Raw genomic sequence first — 22,266 nt, 5'->3', positions numbered from 1 at the left:
TCCATTTCTCCAATATAATCATGAGGTTAAATCAAACCTGCTTGACACATTGCAAATGCCCCATTGTAATCCTATCGGATATGATCATAATTTACGTAATTTACAAAATACTCCCAAAAATATTTGGCAAAAAAATTATGTTTCCGTGCTTTGTAATGTAATAGAGGGGCAGCGAGTAGGCAAAAATGTGTGTAACGGGACACGACATTGAATTTCAGATATTGCCCCTCCCCCGCACATGAAATGGTACAGTCCGCCTGTGGTGACCGCCTATTGTGCCCGCCTCTCGTGCCCTACTCCAGTACTCGCGTCACCCCTTACTCAAATATCTTGTCTATTCGAGAGGATATGTCGATGCATCATAAAGACCATCTAGCGGAAAAGAATCAAACTACACGCACAAACAAGTCTTACCGTAGCACACATACAGTATGCCTGGTGCACTTACTTTCTTCACAGAACTCTCCGGTGAACCCGCTCCTGCAATAACACTCCCCGGTGACCAGGTTACAGCCGGCGTTGTTCTGACATCTGCACACCGGAGCACAGCTCTTCCCGTGGAACCCTAGCGGACACCCTGGGAACGACAACACACACAGTTACCCAACATGCATTGCAAGATGAAAAAAAAAACTTATAAAATAGAACTATTGAACTTAGATCTACACTCAACAATGAACAAGAAATCGGAGAGATCAAATCTAAAGGGAAATAATTCGAGTTTTTGTGAGTTTCTAGTTTTATTCATTCAAGCTAACTTTCTGTTCATTCTCTGCATGGGACCCCATTTCCTGTATCTGAACTTTTGTGGTCTTAAGTACATCCTAAACCGAACATTTTCACTTGGGTGTAGTGTGAAAAGTGCCTTTCCAATGGACACAACATCCAGCCAAGAATTAAGTATTATAACTAGTAGAAGTACGAGCTACATAAGACCAGACATAAAATTTTGACACTCCCACACTGAGATGGACCACATATAAGTCCGTAAGATTCACAAACGAATATCGAATGACCTCTTGGCCCCTTATCCGCTCACCTAACCACTAGTCCATCCACGCCACTTGGGTTAACGACCCGACGTTTAAATAGGTCACCTCTAGAACCCCCTACAGACCGGCTATTGTCGATTCTTCCTAGGTGTTTGCCATTCCCCATTCACGCCATTTCCGCTCTTGTGAGAAAAGCTCCTGTCAGAAAAGTCAACGGACGACTTTTTCTATAGTTACTAATCCTGAAGACGTGAATGCGACCAAAGAAACCCTCCCGAGTCTTGTTTCAACACGAAAAACTCTTAGATGTCTCCGGTCAAACAAACGACTGAATGAAAAAGATGTTGCCAGTGTTATTTGTTGACTGTCACTTGGTAGAATATTGAGCAAACGCGGATGTCTATGCTGTCAGAAGAACTTTGAAACTTCGACTCTTGACTCCATACCATTCTACATAAGACTATATAACACACTCGTATCTGTAAATGGTAGCTTATCATGGCCACTGTTTTTTTGTGCACTGTACTAGAGCCCATCCCTCTCCTTCCACCGCCTTGTACCTCACCAGCCGAAGTCAGGTACCCATTTTACACCTGGTAACCACTTTACACCTGGGTGGAGTGAGGAAAGTTTTGTAGTGTCTTTCCCAAGCACACAACGTTTAGCCAAGAACGTAGTGTATAAACTCTTCTATTTCAGTGTAAACTGTAGTGAGGAACTGATCACCTAGTACCATTTTACACCTGGGTGGAGTAAGAAAAGTTTTGTAGTGTCTTTCCCAGTGTCTTAGCCAAGAATGCAGTGTAAACTCGTCTACTTTAGTGTAAACTGTAAAGAGGAATATTCTCCAGCCATTGCAGAATCGGGGGACATGTTACCTGTTGGACAATCTTTATTAGATAGAGGCAGGCCGCTGAAGTTGACCTTTTGACAAGGTAAAACCCGTCTAGCCAAGAATGCAGTGTAAACTCTTCTATTTCAGTGTAAACTGTAGTGAGAAACTGGTTTCTACAACCGTTGCAGAATCGGGGGACATGTTACCTGTTAGACAACCTTTATTAGATAGAGGCGGGCCGCTCAATTTGACCTTTTGATGAGGTCAAACCCGGTGGACCCCCAACTTCCGATCCCCTGACTCCCCGGCTCGTGTTTTGTAACAATCGGGCTGCGGGTTTCATTCAGCACATCAGTTGTGGTGGATTTGGGGGCGGGTTTTTGTTGATATTGGAGTCTCAGTCAATTATGATACGTCGTGTAGCTGTCAGTGTAGTCCCACTTGGTGACTGTGGGGAGGGCTTGGGCGTAGAAGGAACACGTACTCGTGTCAGAACTGTCAAAAATGGCATGTAAAAGTATGATAGTCATGATACGTATTTTGTAATTAATTACGTGAACGCGTTATACGTTATGCATTGAACATTAGCACCAGGTCACATACGTTGTACAATGGTCGTACGATTGTTATACGACAATTTTATCCTAGTAGGAAAAGGTCTTAAGATCCTTGTCGGCCGTTGCATGGTTTTTCAATTTTGCAAGCACAGCCTGCTTGAAAATTCTATACATGTAGTATCAACAGCGTACGACATCCAACGAAGATCTAGGGGGGGGGGGGGGCTATATAGTATATGTGCCCCAGTTAACTAACTATGGCATCAACGCTACTCTTTGTTGTGTTCTTATTAAACTGAAAAGGTTAAAGAAAAAGGCGAGAGAAAGAGAGATTAAAAAGGATATGTTCTACAGGAAGAGCTAAAAGAAGAGAAAACGTAAGAAAGTCGCACGCTAAGATTTCATTATCTGCAACATGTCAAGTCATTGTGTGGATAATCCTTTAGCTTCCTTGAGTAAAGCCCTCTAAATCGTACATAGATAAAAGCATTGTTGTTCGTAAGTTAAAAACACAACCCAAAACTGGTATCTCGAAAACGGAGATTTGGAGAGATTACAAAGAACAGCTCCTGACCGTGCAGCGCCTACGGCGGAGAGGCAAGCGGCGAGTGCACGAAATTGATCGGGACAGGGGTCGCTCACCCCCGAGTAAACCGGAAAACTCCTCTCGGGCACAATTTACGAGGTAATTTTTGACATGTGGTGGTGTTTAAAAGTCCCCAGCAAGCGCTTCTCGTATGTTGGCATCGATTTTTATTTCCAAGGTTATCCACAGACCACTCAGCATTTGATTTGAGAAAGAGTATGGCACACATGCCACTACCAGTGGGCTAGCCCCCTACTGTAGTGATTGCACTGTGTGGCCCAAGGGCTATAGAAACGGAGATGGGCGCCGCCATATGCGACCATGGCCATGCTAATGGTTGCGGGGAGGACTTGAACTTTTTTAAGGTTATCCACAGAGCGATCATTATGGCATATGGCCCCGCGCACCCGACTTCTTTTCTGCCAGCCTATCTTTCCAGTCTGCCTTTCTAATTACTGCTGCCCCGTAGAGGCGATCCAAGAAGGGGAAATTAAAGAGTATTATCAATTTTTAAATCCTCCAGGTTCATAGATAGTTTAGTGCTAAGATCACAAAGATCTATCGTATCTTCACACTAGTAGCCTCGGCGCCAGACTGTTGCCAGGGCCAGTATACAGGCTCAGCTTTTTGGCTGAGGACCAGGCTAACCAGGGACTGGCCTGTGTACTCGCCCTGAGAACAGTCTGGTATCCGGGCTACTTTACACCAAACCCCATTTTTGTGGGTTAAATGACTAGTTATAACTAATTTATCTGATTATCCAATCGGAAGCCCTTTAGCCTCACGGTCATCGCTCTTTGCTCCTCAAGTCAACTTGAAGCTGACATTGACCGGTTGTGCCTGTTTTGTCTAAAATGGGAAACTCCTGTTTGCTGCTCCCGATTTGGGGATGTTTCAGGGTTTTCCCGAGACAAAGCAAGTCGTGATAAGTGAGACAGGAAAAGTTCACGGCTGTTGGAGGGACGATAGTCTAATTTTAAACTCCAAACGGAAGGTCTTTTTACGTCTAGACGATTAACTAATAGATGTGAACGTGTTGGTAGAAAATGGACTTCAGTAAATTTAAAGGAAGACGTTTTTGACTTGTTTCTATTTTGGCTTTCGTATATGTTTTCCATTTAACACATGTACTTATTCGAGTATACTTTCAGATGTCACAGGCCTACTTCCTTTGCTATAATACACCGAATAGTAACTGATGATTTTAATGTTTGTATAATAGAGATGTTTATTGCAAATTCATGCCCGAGGGCTAATTGCATACAGAAAAGAAAAAAAATTGGTGGTATAAGACTATTTGCTAACATGAACTTCTACGTGTACGATAAGCTTATCGAACCTATCTCTACTTAAACCTAGTAACGTTTATGGGCCCCATTGAAAACCTATTTGCCAAAATGGAATGGGCTACTGCGAACGTAAACTAACCAGGATGGTACCCAGGCTACAGAAAAGACTTAAACTGCACAAATTGAAGGACGTATCTTGATGCTTTCAACAGGGCCATAATTTAACGTTATCTTATCGTCGCTTCCGCTTTGTGTCGCCATATTGAACATGTTTTACCTCGTGGGGGTCAAAGGTTATCGGCGGGCGCTTGGCTACCGGAAGTGGGTGCCAGGACGGAGAACAGTTGTCTACATCACAGTACATGTGCTGTTTCACGCTGTCACTGGTAACATGGACAGCAAAACTCCATCTGGCGCAATAGGACAGTCCATGATGTTTTTCTGGACTAGCCTGGGTGCCAGACCGTTGCCAGGGACAGTGTAGTCTCTACCAGGCTCCAGGAAGCGGCTGGAACGTCTGAGAGTAGAAACTGGCCAGAAAGACAGATAACATACATTTTTGTGCCAGGACAGTTGGTCCACTAGAGAATACATTTTTCTTCGGGAGCGGCAAAATGTACTCTAGCGGACCAACTCCCCTAGTGTGTTCTTTCTTTCTGGCTAATTTCTACTGTTTGCAGCCGCTTCTCGGAGCCTGGTAGAGGCTAGGGGACAATTTTACACGCTAGCTTCTCGGCTCGAGGACCAATTCAACATGTCCCCAAGGAAATTCTACCATAGACACCCATCAGGTAGACCAAGGATTTTAAACCTCCTTGGGTAGACCTTAAGCAGCAGGGTCTAACTTATGGCTGGCTTCAGTGTATTGGCCCTGACAACAGTCTGGCATCTAGGCTATTACAAATTTATAGTGGATATAGATCGGAGTGATAGCCTTCCCCATTGTACATGCACAGTACCTCTGGCCCCATGTCCTTGGGATGGGCAATCTACCTGTATTTGATAACCAGATTACCACCCAGGCTGAAGACCACACTCCCCACACCCCCACCACAGCCGACCCCGCCGCCTCACCTCCTAACCCCGGCACCACATCAGACTCTGCCTGTTTACCAGACAACGCTCCAAACACGCCTGGCGTCGCGTGCCGGCTTCTTCCCACCACATTCCTTGACAGAGACTTGACAGACGAGGAACACATCTCTTCTTTAAGAACTTGTACCACCACCGGTCTTAGCCTTATCTATAGGAGCGGTAGCTCAGGGGGGAAAGAATGCAGTCTTGAGGGTCTGTGAAGTAGCAAGAAGGTTCAAGTCTCCTTGGGAGTAGATAGCACTTCAGCGATGTACACGTGTTTGATGGAAGTCGGTCAGAATGAATGTACATGTTCAGTAGACTCTCCGACTAGATCTAGTATTACTTTTATTTTACTCCTATTTTAGCTCCAGTTCTGATCGCTTCACAAAAGATCGCTTCACAAATTGAAAGTCTCGGTCCTATCGTCGCAGGTCGTCGTACGATCCGATATGTCGTAGGATTTTCAAGCAGGCTGAGACAGAACTAAACGCTGACAAGGATCTATAGAGACAGCCATTGGGCCTAGGACAAGAAATTTTACATCATCGGGGGAGCGGACGAAAGCTAACAATTAGGCTGACACTCAGGCTAACCTGAGAATGCACCTAGCCTGCGACCGTTCGACGAATTTTAACAGGTTTTTACAGAGCAGGCGATGTTTTCTTTTAATTTGTTGGCAGTCACTTACTTTTCTCTGACCAGTTAACGCTGTGTGTCTACAAGGAGCTTCTATCGGTGATAAAAGCTCCTTGGTATCTAGCTTCTACCAGGCTTCAGTAGCCTGGATGCCAGACCCCTTAGGGAAAGCCACAAGCCCCGATCCCACTAGCCACTAGCACAGAGCTAGCACAGAGTCTATCCAATTTCTACTCTTTACAGCCGCTTCTGAAGCCTGGTAAAGACAGACGGGTCAACATAATTATGTCGAGTCCACGTTATCTATTAAGCCAGAAAAATCCATTTAGCACCGTATCTGCTTAGACAAGGAAAGGTAGGCTGGTAGACCACCCCTGCCTCTATGGCGCCATCCTTCCATCCACCCCGCCTGTTATACCACAACAAACTCACCACAATTATACACCTCTGATCGGATTAGCGCGTGTTTGGGCGTGGTAGACACAAATTCGACAATTAGGGGAGCGGTGATTGTTTTCATAGCTGCTTTCACAATCCTGTGTGTAGGGGCGGGGCATCTCATCAAGATCTGTGATAAACACTCTTCAATCGCTCTTATCTAGAGCCAGGCAGCCACTGGGAATAAAAGACCCAACCAGTCAGCTATGCAGGCTACCTACATGTTAGCCTACATGTACGCACGTGGGGTTAAAGTATGGTAAAGGTCCCATAGCCTGTATGGCATTGAAAAGCGGAGCCCATCCCTCCCCAATCGAAGTCAGGTACCCATTTACACATGGGTGGAGTGAGGGAAGTCGCTTAAAATAAAATGCATTCAAGAACATTTTTATATTTTATACCAGTAGAGCATACTCAGGTGTTCTGTGGCCTAGCTTATAAGAATCCCAGCGACCACTTGGCCATCGAGCCGTAACATCATATATCATATGGGGCCCGTATGCCCTTTTCCGTAGAGCGTAATCGGCCTTTTTGAATCATACGTAGAGCGCGGACGGGCCGCAACGTAGGCGCAATTTGCGTAGAGTGTATTCGGCGTTTTAATTCTTCGTAATGCGTTGTAGCCACTTGGAATTTATCGTAAAGCGTGATCGAGAGGTTTCCTGAATTCAGCGTAATACGTAGCCAGGTCGCAAAATTTTGCGTAGAGCCTTGTCAGGACCCCCCCCCCCCAAATGCAGGCCCCCATATATAAGAGTTATGTAGGTTATCAAAAGCCCTAAAATCTATATCTCGACTAAGCTAATTACTCCGACAAGTGCACATAGCAGTGTCTGCGCTGTTTACTTCTAATGAGACCGCTAATGAGAATGAACCGGTCGGGAGCGGATTCATCCGGGTGCTTAGAACACGCAAAGGTCACGTAATCCTCGCCTTCAAGGTCAAACCTGTCACTCAAGTACAGGTGGGACGTGTTGGGGATCACGTGACTTCCGCTTACTTTATCAAAACAGCTGGGGAAAGTTTTAGTAAGGTTAGTTTTTTTACCCTAGGATGCTTATAGGATAGGTTATATGGGTTAGACTAGTTAGACATGTCTCTCTTCCTCTCTGTCTCTTTGCCCCTCTCTCTCTCCTTCTGTCTCTGCCCCCTCTCTCTAGTGTGTTTCTCTACTCTCTCTCTTTCTCTCTCTCTCTCCCTCTCTCTCTCTCTGGTCTCTCTCCAGTCTCTCTATTTCTCTCTCTCTTTCTCTGCCTATCTCCCTGTTTCACCTCAGTCCCGTTCTCGTGTAAATATGTCTACTTTCATGTGTCAAACGTTCCAAATGGGACATGTCACTCTGTTCTCTCTCGCCAAGCTGTGGTTACCAGACAATGGTGGCCGCCTGCACGGTAGCTTAGCTTTTGGCTTGTGCCCTGTGACAGCTGAACAGTGCTTTTCACACAACACAGCTCGCACACTGACACATCCACAAACGCAAGGGCCGGAAAATTTCACTTGTAGGGTTTCTTATCGCTTGAGTCCACGTCCGGTTGGTACATCCGTCCTGGCTTGCCAGTCTGACCTAAAATGGCTTGAGTAATGCCACTTGTGGTACGGGAGAGTTAACTCAAGACCGGAAGACTTGTGCCAAATGTTTGCCTTCGTCTTTGAGTTGAGCCAAAACCCGGAACATCTTGGCAGATTTGGTAGACAAACTGTACCGCAGGTATTCAACCGCACGTACGCCTCCCCACACATGTATGTACATAGACACGGTGGTTCAACGTACGGCTAAGGAACATTGGAGAAATGATGGGACACACGTGTCATGGAGAGAGGGGGGAGGGAGAGAGAGAGAGACTAGAGAAAGAGAGAGAGGGGGAGGGAGAGAGACAGTGAGAGTGAGAGATAGAGAGGGGGAGACAGAGGAAGAGAGAGACAGGCTAGAGGGACAGAGACTTGAGAGAGGGAGAGACTAGAGAGAGAGTGAGGGAAAGAGAGAGGCTCGTTTAAAAAAAAGCGCAATGACGTCACGTAACGGACGTCATTCAAACTACTAGTATTGATCGACAGTTCGACATTTGGACCAATCCAAACTTTTTCTTGTTGCGCAAAACTAAAAACACGTGTGGCGCCATACTCTTCCTGACACCTTACGGCAACATAACCTTGTTCCTGCCAAGTTGTACTTCCGTCCGTATTTTCCTAGTGTAGAGCTGGATCGGATATGAAGGGGGCTACAGACCACAATAAGGTCACAGGAGACCGGAAACGTTCTATCAACATGCTTTTCTTGTCTTATTGAGTTGTATCACAACCGTGAGCACTGTAGGGGGGTTCTGTGAAAACACGTTTGACGTTTTAAACGCTGTGCGCGGTGCAGACGCACGTTCTGTGTTTACTGTTGTTTCTAGACGCACTGTTCTTTATTTAAGGAAAAATACTTGTTTTCTTTTGAGCATTAATACAGTGCTGTCACTATAGCCTATACCAGACCTCCTGGAGTGAAAGATAAGTAGAAATCGGCCACAATTTACAGGGTGTTTTGTACATTTTTACATATTTTTTTTTATCAAGATATGCCACATTTATATACTCCCATTCCAAAGAACGTCTCTAACCGAAGCTAGGTACTCATTTTCACCCTAGTCTAAGAACAAGGCTAGTAAAACATTCGGACCTGCCAGGGGATTCGAACCAACAACCTTCAGATTCTAAGTATAAAATCCTAACCACAAGACTATCTGGCAACCTGCCCAAAAAGATCGCGCTGTGTTCTCTCCTATTTGCTTGCCCCCCTGAGGTCTGTATGCTTGAACGGCACTATTCCATGTAAGACACTGTTATCATAAACATCGCACATGATACAACAATACCAGCTTTCAGTACATGCAACTTGAATGAGACTTAAAGACAAAAGGCATTCTGTTCCTTTTTCTTAAAGACCTTTATCAGTGTAGAATGGGTCAACCTTTAAGACTACATCCTGTTTTCTTAATGTCCTTGATTGAAAAGATATGTCTGTCCTTAAATAGTTTCCAGATGAATGTGAAGAAAATGGAAGGTGACAACCCACCTGTAAAATGTTAAACGACGTTTTCTTTTTTTCAAGGAACCACTAGAATATGCCACCGAATAGAATGTTGGCATAGATAGGTACTCTCAACTTTAAGTTGCATTTTCACCTCTCTTCAAAGGTCTTTAAAACAACCTTAATCCCCAGGGGGCTTGCAACAACAGCTGCATTAGGGATGGAGTTAAGACCCAGGGATTTGGTGGTTTACCACTAAGGCCGCATAATCGTTGAGGTAAAAAGAAAGAAAAGTGACCACAGTCTGACCACTTGCTTTGAAGGGTGGTAGCCTAAAAAGTAGGCCCGAGTGTGTAGCTGTATCTAAGTTCCGTTAATGGAGGTTATGCCATGGTGAGAGTACGGCATAGTGTAGCCGTAGCCAGAGCCTGTTACCCAGACTATTCCGTGTTCAGGGTAGGCTTTGGTGTAGCCGTAGCCAGTGCCTGATATCGAGACTATTCCGTGTTCAGGGTACGGTACGGTGTAGCCTTAGCCAGAGCCTGTTATCCAGACTATCCCGTGTTCAGGGTACGGTACGGTGTACCCGTAGCCAGTCCCTGATATCGAGACTATCCCGTGGTCAGGGTACGGTACGGTGTATCCGTCGTTAGAACCTGTTATCGAGACTATTCTGTGTTCAGGGTATCGTACGATGTAGTATAGCCGTATCCAGAGCCTGTTACCGAGTCTATCCCGTGTTCAGGGTACAGTACGGTAAGGTGTAGCCGTAGCCAGAGCCTGTTACCCAGACTATCCCGTATTCAGGGTACGGTACGGTGCGTTTCTTTCATTAATTCTCTCACATTCCGACTTGACGCTTCCGGAGCCAAGTCCCGGCCCTGGCACGAACGTTTGCTTACACACCGGTCCTTACAAATTACACTGACAACCGAATAAACCGGCCAGGCTTACACACGGGGTGTATATCACCGGGCAGGGTGGCAGCGACAACAACAAGCTGGGAGGGACAACTCGGCAGTTTTACTGACCCACTACCGGCAGAATTTGTTCACGTGTGACCCATGGCGAAGCTAGCGGCCAGATGAAGCTAGGCGTAAAGCTGGATTTTGCTTTAATAGAAGAAGACAACCCCCCTTAAGAAGTTACCATGTTTCTCTCTTACCTGTTTATGTATTACATATCCTCTCTCTGCCACATATACAAACGAGATAGAAAGTTATATAGTAGAACGCAGAACTTCATGTTAGCATCTGCTTTTATACCATTCTTCAATACCGTACCTTCCGTACTCATTGCCCTTGCCAATGTAAGTCGGTTTACAATAAGCCCTCGGGCATGATCTTGCAAAGAACTTTATTTGACTTGTAGCTGTGAACTTCATTAGTATCTAATTCTAAAGCATACCCATACATGGAACCGTCGGCTTTACGTCCCCATCCAAAACGACGAATGCAACCCCAAATAGCCATGCCCAGCGGGGTTCATTTTGCTCTAGTTAAGAGTTCCTCCACATTAATATCTTCTTTCTCCTTGAAGTCCTTCCTTCCTTCCTTCCTTCCTCCTTCCCTTCCTCCTTCTCTTCCTTCCCTCATTTCTTCCTACCTACCTTCCTTCCTTCCTTCTTTCGTTCTTTTTCTTTTCTTTGCATCCTAACTGTTTTTCCCGGTTCACTTAAGTAAGCACAAGATAAGAATGTTCTTATTCCTACAGGACGTTTCGCTGGAATTGGAGTAGATATCTTTGAATTTGTGCACCAAACACATACATTACTACAACAAATGTCTGAAGTGCCAGCCAAACTACATCCTTAGCGATAGAGCGGAAGAGAGGCCAGCTATGCCTGACCATTAGTGCTAATGGAGGGAGAACAAATACTCGGAATAATTCATATACCGGGACCTACATACTACAAATGCAAGGTAAAGTGCAGGAGAGCTTTCATATCTAAGGTAGATTTTTTTCGGGGGGTATGTTGGGCCTGGCACCGAGGGGTTGGGCTGTGTCGGCCCTGAAGACATTCTGACTTCGACTACTAGTACATCATTTCAAGCGCTTCGACAGCAAAAAAAAACACATGGTTTGGCCTTCTTTGCTGCCTTATCCCCACTCCAATATAGCCTGGTATCCAGTCTATTGGATTTGGGACATGCTGTCTTTGGAGCTGGTTTTCCCCGTCCAGCTCAACAGGCCACCCGGTTGGAGTGTTTCGAGTTTTGCATCAAAGTTTTGCACAAACTCCCGTCGTGCAAAACCTACCGGGGAACCTATCTACGTCAGACGGGGAAGAGCTCCTGCAGCCCCGAAGAGAACCCGCCCCAACCACGATAGACTGGCCACCAGGCTAACTCCAGTAGCGCCCACGGTCAAACCCCGCTATAAATCTAGAACACTCTGAGCGCCTCACGTCCACATGCAAGGGCAAGCCATCGCTTCCTGTCGTTTGGCCGACCTGTCGATCAAAACCCGCGGTGGCTGCCGCCTTACAAATCCGATCAGATTCGCGGACAAACGCTCGGGTTGTCAGCTGTTGTTCAGGTTTGGGCAAGCGTAAATCCATAACATCCGCCGTCTGCCGAGCTGTCAATCAAACCGAGCCACTTATGAAAGAGAAGAAAAGGCGGGAAGAATTGGGAGAAAACAGCATAGGGGTGTAAGGGTCCTGTCAAGTGTCGCACAGTAAGTACGCCGAAGATTGGAGGTGGCTTTAGGGAAGAAAAGGACTCTTCAAAAATGCGCCCTTCTTTACGTAAGTGGTGTGACTTACGTTACCACGCCCCAAACAACGGTAGTGCTATTGTTGTTTTTTAAGACCCATTATATAACATTTTGACCCCCAAATTAACCATTATTGAAAACAAAACATTCACGTAACACATGCCCATCTTTTGAGCAGATGTATTTTGTGTTTGCATTTTTATTACGTATTTCTGGCAAAACCAAACTTGCACTTGCTGATTTCCTGCAATTGAATTCAATTTATACAAGAAACACACAAAGCAGAACAAGAAGAAGTCAGTTATGTGTGACCATAAAATGAAATCGAAGTCAGTATGGCCTTACTATAAAGAAATATTTAAAAAATCCTACAACGATCTATAGTAAATGTTAGGCTACGTCACATAACGTCCACGCTATTCTCCCTTTTTGAACATTTTTTACTATTCTTTCAGCCTCCCAAGAAGTCTGGGTAGAGGCTATCACTGTACTCTCTAGTGATTTATAACGTGTAAGTAAAAACAGGCAGATATGGCCACATTAGGCAAAAGATAAGCCGGCAGAACGGATGCCGCTAGGATGTACTGTGTTTAGGAATGACACATGAAACAACAACCCTAAGTACATCCGTTTGAGAGAGATTACACACAGCATTTCCCAGTCTACAAATCCGGACTGACTTTAAAAATTCCGCGACCCCCTGCGTCGTTACTTAGGTCATGTTGATTTGATTATATATGAATGACATTATCTGGAAACCCCAAAACTGATGCGAGCATGCGTGTAAATAAGTTTGGCAAAAAAAGTTGCCTTTATTATGAAATCTACGTGGTCATGAAGGTTGAACAAATAACAAAGTGTTGGTATGGCGAATAATAGACATATTATATAGAGTCTTCATTTTCATTTTTTCACGTATTCTTCCTTTCCTTTGGAATTGATTTTGGCATTCCACGACTGGAATCGTTTTGCCAATATTTTTTCTTGGGATACACGCCACATATTTCCTAATTTTGCAGACCGTGCATGGATGTCATCCATATACTAAGTAATCAAAACAACGTGGCCTTACTAATCTCCAAGCAGATGTTTCGGTGGCTCCAAAGACAATGTCAAATTGGCCAGGCTGTATCCATTTGCCAGACAGTTACCATTTGAAAATTTTACCTGGACACCTTCAAATTAGACCCCCAGGTGCTAGCTCTGGGATCGGGGCTTGTGGCTTCCCAAGCCGAAGGGAGAATTGTATCCACCCGGTGTCTGGCATCCAGGCTATACCACGGGGGGAGCCGGGTCCTGTTTTCACATATTTCAGACTCTTTCCAAGAAAATCCGGCGCGCAGCTGAGGGAGCTATGCGGCGGCATCCTTCAGCTAGCCCGCCGGAATGTTACCGTACAAACCCCCGTGGTTACCTTATATACGCACGTTACTCTACATGACATCTATCTGGACTACATTTCCAGACTATGTTGAGTATTCTGAGAAAGAGAACCCCCGCCTAGTGTCTAAAACTAGCTCAGAGTTCAGTATTCTTGTTAGCTTTTTCCCCCCGCTTTTGGCGTGGTCCTGGTAGCGACCAAGACTACTAGTATGTAAGAAACAGGGAGGAGCCAGTAAAAACCCTTCTGGTCCCGGGTCGGGGTTCGAACCCACGACCTCCCGGGCACCAGAGCTTTATAACCAGACGCTCTAACCACTCCGCTAAAAGGTCTAGACCCATCAGCCGGGTAGCGCCTATAACCCCCACTGTTACAACTAGACTCTGGGCTGATTTTGACTGAATAGTTCCATACGGTTGGTAGTGACTTGGTTTATATATATATATATATATACACTATCTATAAAATACAATATAATCCTCTGTTGCAAAGATGAATTAAATAAACAAAAGGAATTAGGGAAAATTCAGGTCACAAGAACACTGGGCCACAAATTATTCCACCCCACATCTGCTTGGAGATTAGGAACATCGTACGTGGGAGAATTTCATTCACGACGCACAACAAGCGATAAAGCGTCCATATCTCTTTACAAAAGACTAGACAAATGTCAAACATTCTGACAGAGAGATCAAAATAGCATCATTGAAAGGTAACCTAGAATATAGACTAGTACCAAGGCTTAGCTCGTCGGCTACAGGACCGGCACGTCCCCGAACTATTCTTGGGGGAAAAAAAAGCCTGTTAGCCCCCTTGATTCTTTGATGAATGCCAACATCACTTAGCCTGGAAGCCAGACTAACTGAGGGGGCGACCTGTGGTAAAATTTCCTTGGGAACATGTTGGCCGTGGAGCCGACGAGCTAGCCCCCGCCAAAAGACCCAGGCTACCTTGAGACAGACTAACATCTATCTCTTGATGGCGATTTTGCAAGCGGCTAAAATCACCGGGGCGGGCGTAGTTAGCCAGGCGGCGATAGAAGCTTACAGCCTAGCCCTCGGAAGAGACTGGTGGCCAGGCCACTGGAAGGCTGCCAAAGGTAGGAAACCCAAGAGTCAAGAAGTATCTAACAGAATGTCAGCCCGATGCTGACCTGACATTTTTATCTGATTGACACTTGGATAGCACGTCTTGTTTGTTTCAATGAACTCATCAGGGTTATTCCATGTCTAGACTATCTACAGATAGGAGGGGTGGTCAGGTTATTTTTGAGGGAAAGGGGAAAAAGAAAGGTATACGTATTAGAACACCCTTCCTAAAATTTTGAATGGTTTAGTCCAACTGGGCTTATACTTTATCATTAAGTAATGATAGATAAATAAGTAAATGAACAAAAACGATGAAAGAAACGCATCATGAAGAAATATAACGGGGGACGACCATAAAAATTATCCAACCACCCTTCCAAAACTTTCGAATGGTATAGTCCAACTTGGCCTAGAATTTAAACCACAACAGACGACAAAAATGTGCTTAATAACTCTTCGACCTCCCAAAAGAAAACACGCACTTCCGAGCCATATACTGGTTCACATTTCTTCTACCCAAATATGACAACCGACAGATAATCAAAACTAATCTATAAAAGATTAGATTACCGGAACAGACACAAGATCCGGCATCTGAAAAATAAAATATCCGGTCTCTCCATGTACATGTGTGTGTGCAGTCCAGATGTACACAAAATAATGTAGTTATGTCCAAACAAAGAGAGAGAGAGAGAGAGAGAGAGAGAGAGGAGGGGGAGGGGGAGGAGGAGGAGGAGAGAGAGAGAGAGAGAGAGAGAGAGAGAGAGAGACAGAGAGAGAGAGAGACAGAGAGAGAGAGAAAGTTTCCGTAAACAACCAAGTTGAAAATAAAACGTAAGCAGCCCTTCTATGACCTCCTAGTTCACATCTTTGCGGACAATCTAATATTTCTTTATTTCCATCTGAAAAAAAAGAGTCTGAAACGACGGATTTTCATACAAATTTTTAAGGAGAGTGAAAAGGGGCGCAAAGAATTTAATTTCTAAGATAACGTTAAAGCTTTAACATCTTCCCGACTATGTTGAACATATGTTACGGATCGGTGCAAGGCACTGCAAGCCTTGTCTCACCCTACAAATACTTGTAACAGTGGTAACAGGAAGCGGGTATGAATAGGGTGTCTGACAGCGAGGACTATCGGATGTACTAAGGATGAACTTGAACCCACACTTGGGACGTATCCATGACCTCCAGACGACCTAAGGAACGATCTACCACAGCGTCTTGAAAGTAGCGTTTGTGTCTGAAGCTCTAAGAGCTGCCATTAAGAACACTGGTGGTTTCTTCGTTTAGAGACATTAAAAACACTTTCTTGATGGATAGCAACCACACATCCGCGCAGTCACTTTCGTTGTAGATCGGTGCACGAATTTTATGCTGGCTCTGACAGAACGTTCTAAAAGACACCCTTTTACGTAACAAGACAGCCGAATCTTGCCCGACACATGCACAATTGCCCCAAGAATGCTCTCGGTTTGTAGCCTCGATCAGGCTTCGGGGGGCGGCTTCAAAGAGCAGAAGTTGCGGCAAACTGTACTCTCTTAGCGGACCAGCTTCCCTGGCATATTATCTCTCTATTGACAATTTTTACTCTTTCCTGGCGCCTCCCGAAGACTGGTAGAGGTTACTAAGTTTAGCCTGGTATCCACCCTTATTAGGCTTCATCTACAATCATCAAAGAATTGTTGTACCGTACTCTGTATCTTTACAGTGCCCCTCTGATTAACACTGATAGCTGCCTGTGCATCTATCATGTCTCTGCTGTATCTATCTTCCTCTAAGTACGCTTGTAAACACGAGGCCAGACATCCGTTACTCGTGCCTAGAATTGTACGGAGGAGCTGTTTCAACATCGCCCGTGTTGGGAGGGTAAATTTGCGGACACGTGTGATCGCATGCACTGATACATACTAAAGAGATGCTCAAACAAGCACCCACACCATTTCCCTCAGTACACTGTTATCCCCATTTTCTCTACGTAGCCTGGATGTCAGACCCCGGCTACACATAATACTCCCTTCGGCCAGGGGGAAGCCACAAGCCCCGATCGTAGCCTCTACCAGGCTTCGGGAGGCGGCAAGAAAGAGTAGAAATCGGCCAAATAGAGAGATAACATGCCGGGGGAGTTTGTCTGCTGGGAGAGAACATTTTGCCGCACTCCTTCCAGCCACCTCCCGAAGCCTGATAGAGACTACCCGATCGTAGTCTAGTTTGGGTTTCGGCTTATTTTTGGCGTGTTTTTAGGAATTTTTATCGGGCTTTCTTTTTTGTACTGGTATCTTTTCTTGTGCCTATCCAACAAAGGGTAATACAGAGTGCAAAACATTTTATGAGAACGTTCCCTACACTGCTACATATCCCTCAGGCAATACGTCTATCCAGAGCGTAACTTTAGAAATTGCTTACAAAGAAAAGAAACACAGCGTGTGCCCTGCAACAATCACAGTGAGAGATTTGACGTAACAGGACACGTCTTGTAAAGCTCTAATCGTTCCAATATGCCAGCTGGCACACACTATACTAAAGGCTTATTCTTTCCGAAAAGAAAAGGTGCTTTGCGGGTGCACATGTACCCACTGACATCTTGATAAACATTCTGGGTTTGGCTGTAGTGAGTGACACAGCCCTGAAATCTCCAAGCAGATGTTTGGGGTGGAAGATCGCGATGTTTTCTGACTTCCGCGCTTCCTGACAGTAGAAGAGAGAGATAGAGAGATAGACAGAGAGAGCACGCACGCACGCACGCACGCACACACACACACACACACACACACACACACACACACACACACACACACACACACACACACACACACACACACACACACGCACACACAGGCACACACAGGCACACACGCACGCACACACACACACACACACACACACAAACAAACACACAGGCACATACGCACACACACGCACGCACGCACACACACACACACTCACACACACACAAACTAGAACTTTAACAAAACGTCATTTGAATAGTCCCAATATCTTTTACGAATGACAAAATTGTTTCTGGCACCACACGTGCCCACATACGTGGGAATGACACCCAACCCTTGATGAGAACATTTGGTTCGAATCATAAGAACGTATAACGGCATGGGGCCTTGATGAATCTTGAAATTGCGTAAACAACATGTGTGAGGACCATATATTCTAGGATATTTCACAGAATCTAGGTGTTTTCGATCCAAAACTACTGAAAACATCGAAGTCCCAAACAAAAAGTGAACGGTCGTCAATTTGTACTACAGATAACAGAACATAATGTGGAAAATCACCAACGCTGGTGTACTACTCCAGGGCATGATTTGGATAACCCACAAGATCCCACTAGAGGCCAGATGCCAGTCAAAATTGTTAAAAGGTGACCCAAGCTGGAATACCTGAATACGTCGTACAGTTCCTACAACTTACAAGACCGAAGACTCGACTCTAGTTCGTTACTATATATCTACAGTACTACTCATCTGTAGTTTCGTGTTAGCCCCGTTGCCATGCCATCCGATTTACGGGGCCCCTTGCACCCACTGGCCCGCATAACTACTATAAGCAACCCCGTAGCAGATTGCAAATCGGATGACAGCCGGGCTAGTTTCGTGTACCCTAGGAGCCAGACTATATCGGGCCGTTAGTCGGTTTCCTTCGGTAGCCAAGTCCGGCCAACTCCCCGTAGCGGTAATTAAGATAGGCGGCCGGATTGCTCTTGGCTACCGAAGGAAACCGGCTCACGGCCCGATACTAGTCTGGCTCCCAGGGTAAGTTTCGTGTATCGTTCTCGACTAAGATTTGGGTCCCGACGCGGTGGATTTAGGTCTAATTCCGCGGCTCATCCCCGTATGTGGTACATGGGTGTCACAAACAGCGAGGATAATCAAACAAAAACAACAAAATTAATTATTATTTGAGTCGCCAAATTTACAATATGCTGTATATATATCAAAGACATCGACCCTCAACAAACGGAACCACTTGAGCCACCTACTTTGAGGTAGCCTGGTACCAAACCTATTACGATAGCTCCCGAGTCCTACAACCTCTCACATATATCTCCCTTCTACTTCCATCATCACATGTAAAAAAATTATTCTGCACGATTCTAAGAAATTATGCAACAAAATTACACTCAAAGTTGTTGATATGTGATAACGAAAGACGTGTAAAATAATTCATGTTCTACCTGATTTGGGAAAGTCTCCGTCCTTCATGGTTCTCCGCCAGACCTCGGCGTCCCTTCTCGGTAGCCAGGCCGTACCCCCACCGCCGGAGTCTCTGGTAGAATTCCTCACGTTTCGCTGCATTTTATCCCCGACGTCTCCGCTAAAAATACCGCCGAAATCCTTTTCTTCCTGAACAGCCGAAGAAAATCCCTCGTCTGGATCCCGGCAAAATCCGCGAAAAGTACTTGCTGTGATAGCGGGGAGTCCTGTGTTATGAATGGGTCGTCTGTGGTCTTCTCAGATTTGGTACTCGTATACATACGGTTGGGACAAGTTTCTCTTGTGTGAGGCAACGGCTGGCATTGACTAGCACTCTCTGCCTCAAAAGACGACAAAAATACAGCAAAATTTCACGTATTCTTCAGTTTCGGGTCGTTTCCACACGCGTAGTAGTAATCTCCAATCCACAGATACTCGGATCCCCTAGTCCTGATCGTGATACCGCGCACGATTCAGATACTATCCCGAAAAGGTCGACACACAAACACACACGGCTATCGTCCCATCTCGTCTCACTCATAAACTTTCCCCGAGAACTCTAGTGATCTCCAGTCGGAGCAAACAGACCAGGGGGAACGGTTACTCTGCCGGACGCGACATGTGCTGCCCATGTGCGGTGATGGCGCGGCTGCCAACTGTGGTAGAATGAAGCCCAGCGGCACCAGAGGAAACACAACAGAACGTGACTGACCCCTGCAGGGCGAGGCCACGCCCACCGCCTGTTTCCGGTCCGGGTCACGTGACGCCCTGGGCCCGCCCCCTGGGTCGTTACGCCCCGGGGACTGTCGACCTTCATTAGCGGCGTCCCGTTTCAAGGTCAACGGCCGGGAGACTTAAATATCTCCGAATGTGACTCACGACAATAAGACTGCATACTGTAGTAGAGTGCTATATACGAACATATTTTCCAAAGAATGACTAGCCTCTACCAGGCTTTGGGAGGAGGTTGGAAGAGTAGAAATCGGCCAAATAGAGAGATAACATGCGCCAGGGGAGTGGCAAAATGTACTCTCTAGCGGACCAACTCCCCTGGCACGATATCTCTCTATTTGGCCAATTTCTACTAGCTCTTCCAAGCCGCCTCACGAAGCCTGGTAGAGGCTATAGAATGACATTCTACATAGAAAGTATGTTTACAAGCTTTTGGGAGAAATCTCGTAGGATCGAATATCGTAGGATCGCGTTTTCAGTGAATATCTACTCTTTCCAGTCGCTTCTGAAGCCTGGTAGAGGCTATTTGTCTTGGGTTCTTTTACGCGCATGGTCTGGACTCCCAAGGCCAATGCTCTGAATATCAGTTTTATACTTCGACAGGGCTGCACTCCATATAGTATACTAGTGAAAACATGTGATTTTCTGTTATAGTGATCGAAAGTAAGTTGTATGGTCGTATGTATGATATGATAAAAATACTCTATTCTGATCCCAGTTACACACTTATTTAACTCCTCGTTTTCATAATTGTTTTTGAAGCAACACTTTTCCTTGTCAAAATCCAGACATTTAGTATTAGTATAACATTAGTTCTAGAAAACTGTTACTAAAAATACTTATTATCTAATATTAAATAAACGCATTACAAGCTTCAAAGTCTAGCATCTGCAGAAGGAATATCTTCATAAGAAAGTTATTCATGTTATGGATCGTAACAAAGACCTCAAAGCCTGTTTCTTGTGCGCGACAGTTTATTGAAACATCAAATCTGAGCCAGCTTTGATGTCAGAAGAATATTTGTTTACGTTCGCCACAAGCCAGCGGTCTTCAAAGTTGTAACAGTGCTATAATATCAACATGTAGTTCACCCAGGCTTGCGTAGTCAAAGTGTCGAGTAGAATAACATCAACAAAGAGATGAAAGAAGGTTGGGGAATAGTTTATGTTTCTTGTGGGACGGTGAATGGTTGCATGTGTGTGGCCCCTGGCCTCGCGACTGTCAGATCTGTGCAGATACGCATGTGACGACATGTAGGATTAATGTTATTCTGTAAGTTAGCCTGGTAACAGGCGAGCTTAGGGGTACTTTTACCGGCCCCGTGAGCATAGGCACCCTGGCACCCAGGCTAAGTCCAAGCAGATGTTTGAGTAGAAAAAAGAAATATCGCAATTTTTCTAGACTAGCTATCATATAGCCAACTGATATGATAGCGATGATAGTGATGCCCAAGTTTTCAATGAATGTTTTCTCCAAGCAGATGTTGGGGAGTATGTAATCGTCATTGAAAAGAGAGACTGGTGAAAGATTTGAACCATGTGCTGATAGGGGAAAACGTGTCCCTTCACGCGGGTTCCTTGGACTCACTTTGAACATTTCCAAGAAATAGAGGGTCACTTTAGAACAGAAGAACAACACCTTTAAAAAGGTGCTAGTTAACCTTTACCGGATTTACCTAGACCCGAGAAACATGTGCGGCATCCCATAATGATCACTGATGACGTCATGAGGCAATTTCGACAGTCAGGTGGGATTAGGCTAGGCCAGCTCCCAGAATCCTCTGGGAAATCGTGGTCTGGCCGACGACGTTTTGCGCTAAATTCAGGAAGGCACTGGCTAGATCTGCACATATGCGCTTTACGCTTGTTTTTGCCTAGCCTGGGTGCCATCCCCAGTAGTATATTCGCCAGCTCTATAACTGGTTATAGAGCTGGCGAATATACTACTGGGGATGGCACCCAGGCTAGTTTTTGCCTCCACGTTACGTGTAATGTGTGCGTATTATCTTTGTATACATTGAGACAATTTATACTTTGCCACTGATCTGCTTATAAACGGATTATTATTATTATTATCATCATTATTATTATAAACTCCCATGGCATGTATATTTGGCCATATAATTGGCCAATTCGTACTTTTCTAGCAGCCTCTAAAGCCTGGTAGAAGCTAGAGGAGCCGGCCTTTGTAGAGCCCTGGAAACTGTCTGGTATCCAGGCTAAGGACACAGCTAAGTACCAGGCTTCAGAAGCGGTTAGAAAGAGTGAAAATGTACAAGATAGACAGTGAACGGCAAACTTTACTCCTTGATAACTTAGCGGACAAGCTTTGAATTCCCTGGTTATTATATTTGTCTATTTGTCCAATAACTCAATTTTTTCTTATTTCCAGCCGCTCCTGGAGCCTGATAGAGGCTACTACACGAGCAGTGACATCACTCCTGAAGCCTGGTACTCGGGTAGAGGCTCCTACACGAGAAGTGACATCTGTCTCTCGGCAGGACACAGAAGCACCTGGCCGGATCCCGCCGGATCCCCGCCCGGCTGACGGCGACCGGAGGTGCCGCGGTTTGTTCAGCTGTGCTGCGGAAGTTGTTGTGCCTCTCCGATCCCTGGTGTTCCTGTCCTGTAAGTGCCTGGTACAGACGTGATCTCCAAGCAGATTCGGTTAGTCTCCTTTGGATCGATCATTTCCGTTTTTTTTTTGGGGGGGGGGT

At 45.4% G+C, this 22,266-nt stretch overlaps 1 protein-coding gene across 1 annotated transcript in view; it reads right to left on the bottom strand.

Annotated features, from left to right (window-relative positions):
* The window catches only part of LOC109468619 (multiple epidermal growth factor-like domains protein 10), a 25,859-nt gene extending 6,342 nt beyond the window's left edge, over positions 1 to 19,517 (bottom strand). Inside the window, exons 1-2 of the mRNA XM_019766933.1 lie at positions 18,800 to 19,517; positions 449 to 577 (exon numbers count right to left, since the gene is read on the bottom strand). Coding sequence (XP_019622492.1) covers positions 449 to 577; positions 18,800 to 18,920 — 250 coding nt within the window. The 5' untranslated portion in view covers positions 18,921 to 19,517. The remainder of the gene's footprint in view (positions 1 to 448; positions 578 to 18,799) is intronic.
* Positions 19,518 to 22,266: the final 2,749 nt, after the last annotated feature.

Source organism: Branchiostoma belcheri, unplaced genomic scaffold (genome assembly GCF_001625305.1).
Source record: "Branchiostoma belcheri isolate BF01 breed outbred unplaced genomic scaffold, Haploidv18h27 scaffold2, whole genome shotgun sequence".
In the NCBI taxonomy this organism is placed as follows: domain Eukaryota; kingdom Metazoa; phylum Chordata; class Leptocardii; order Amphioxiformes; family Branchiostomatidae; genus Branchiostoma; species Branchiostoma belcheri.
Note: the sequence above shows the minus strand (reverse complement) of the source record. Positions and strands in the feature narration are given on the sequence as shown.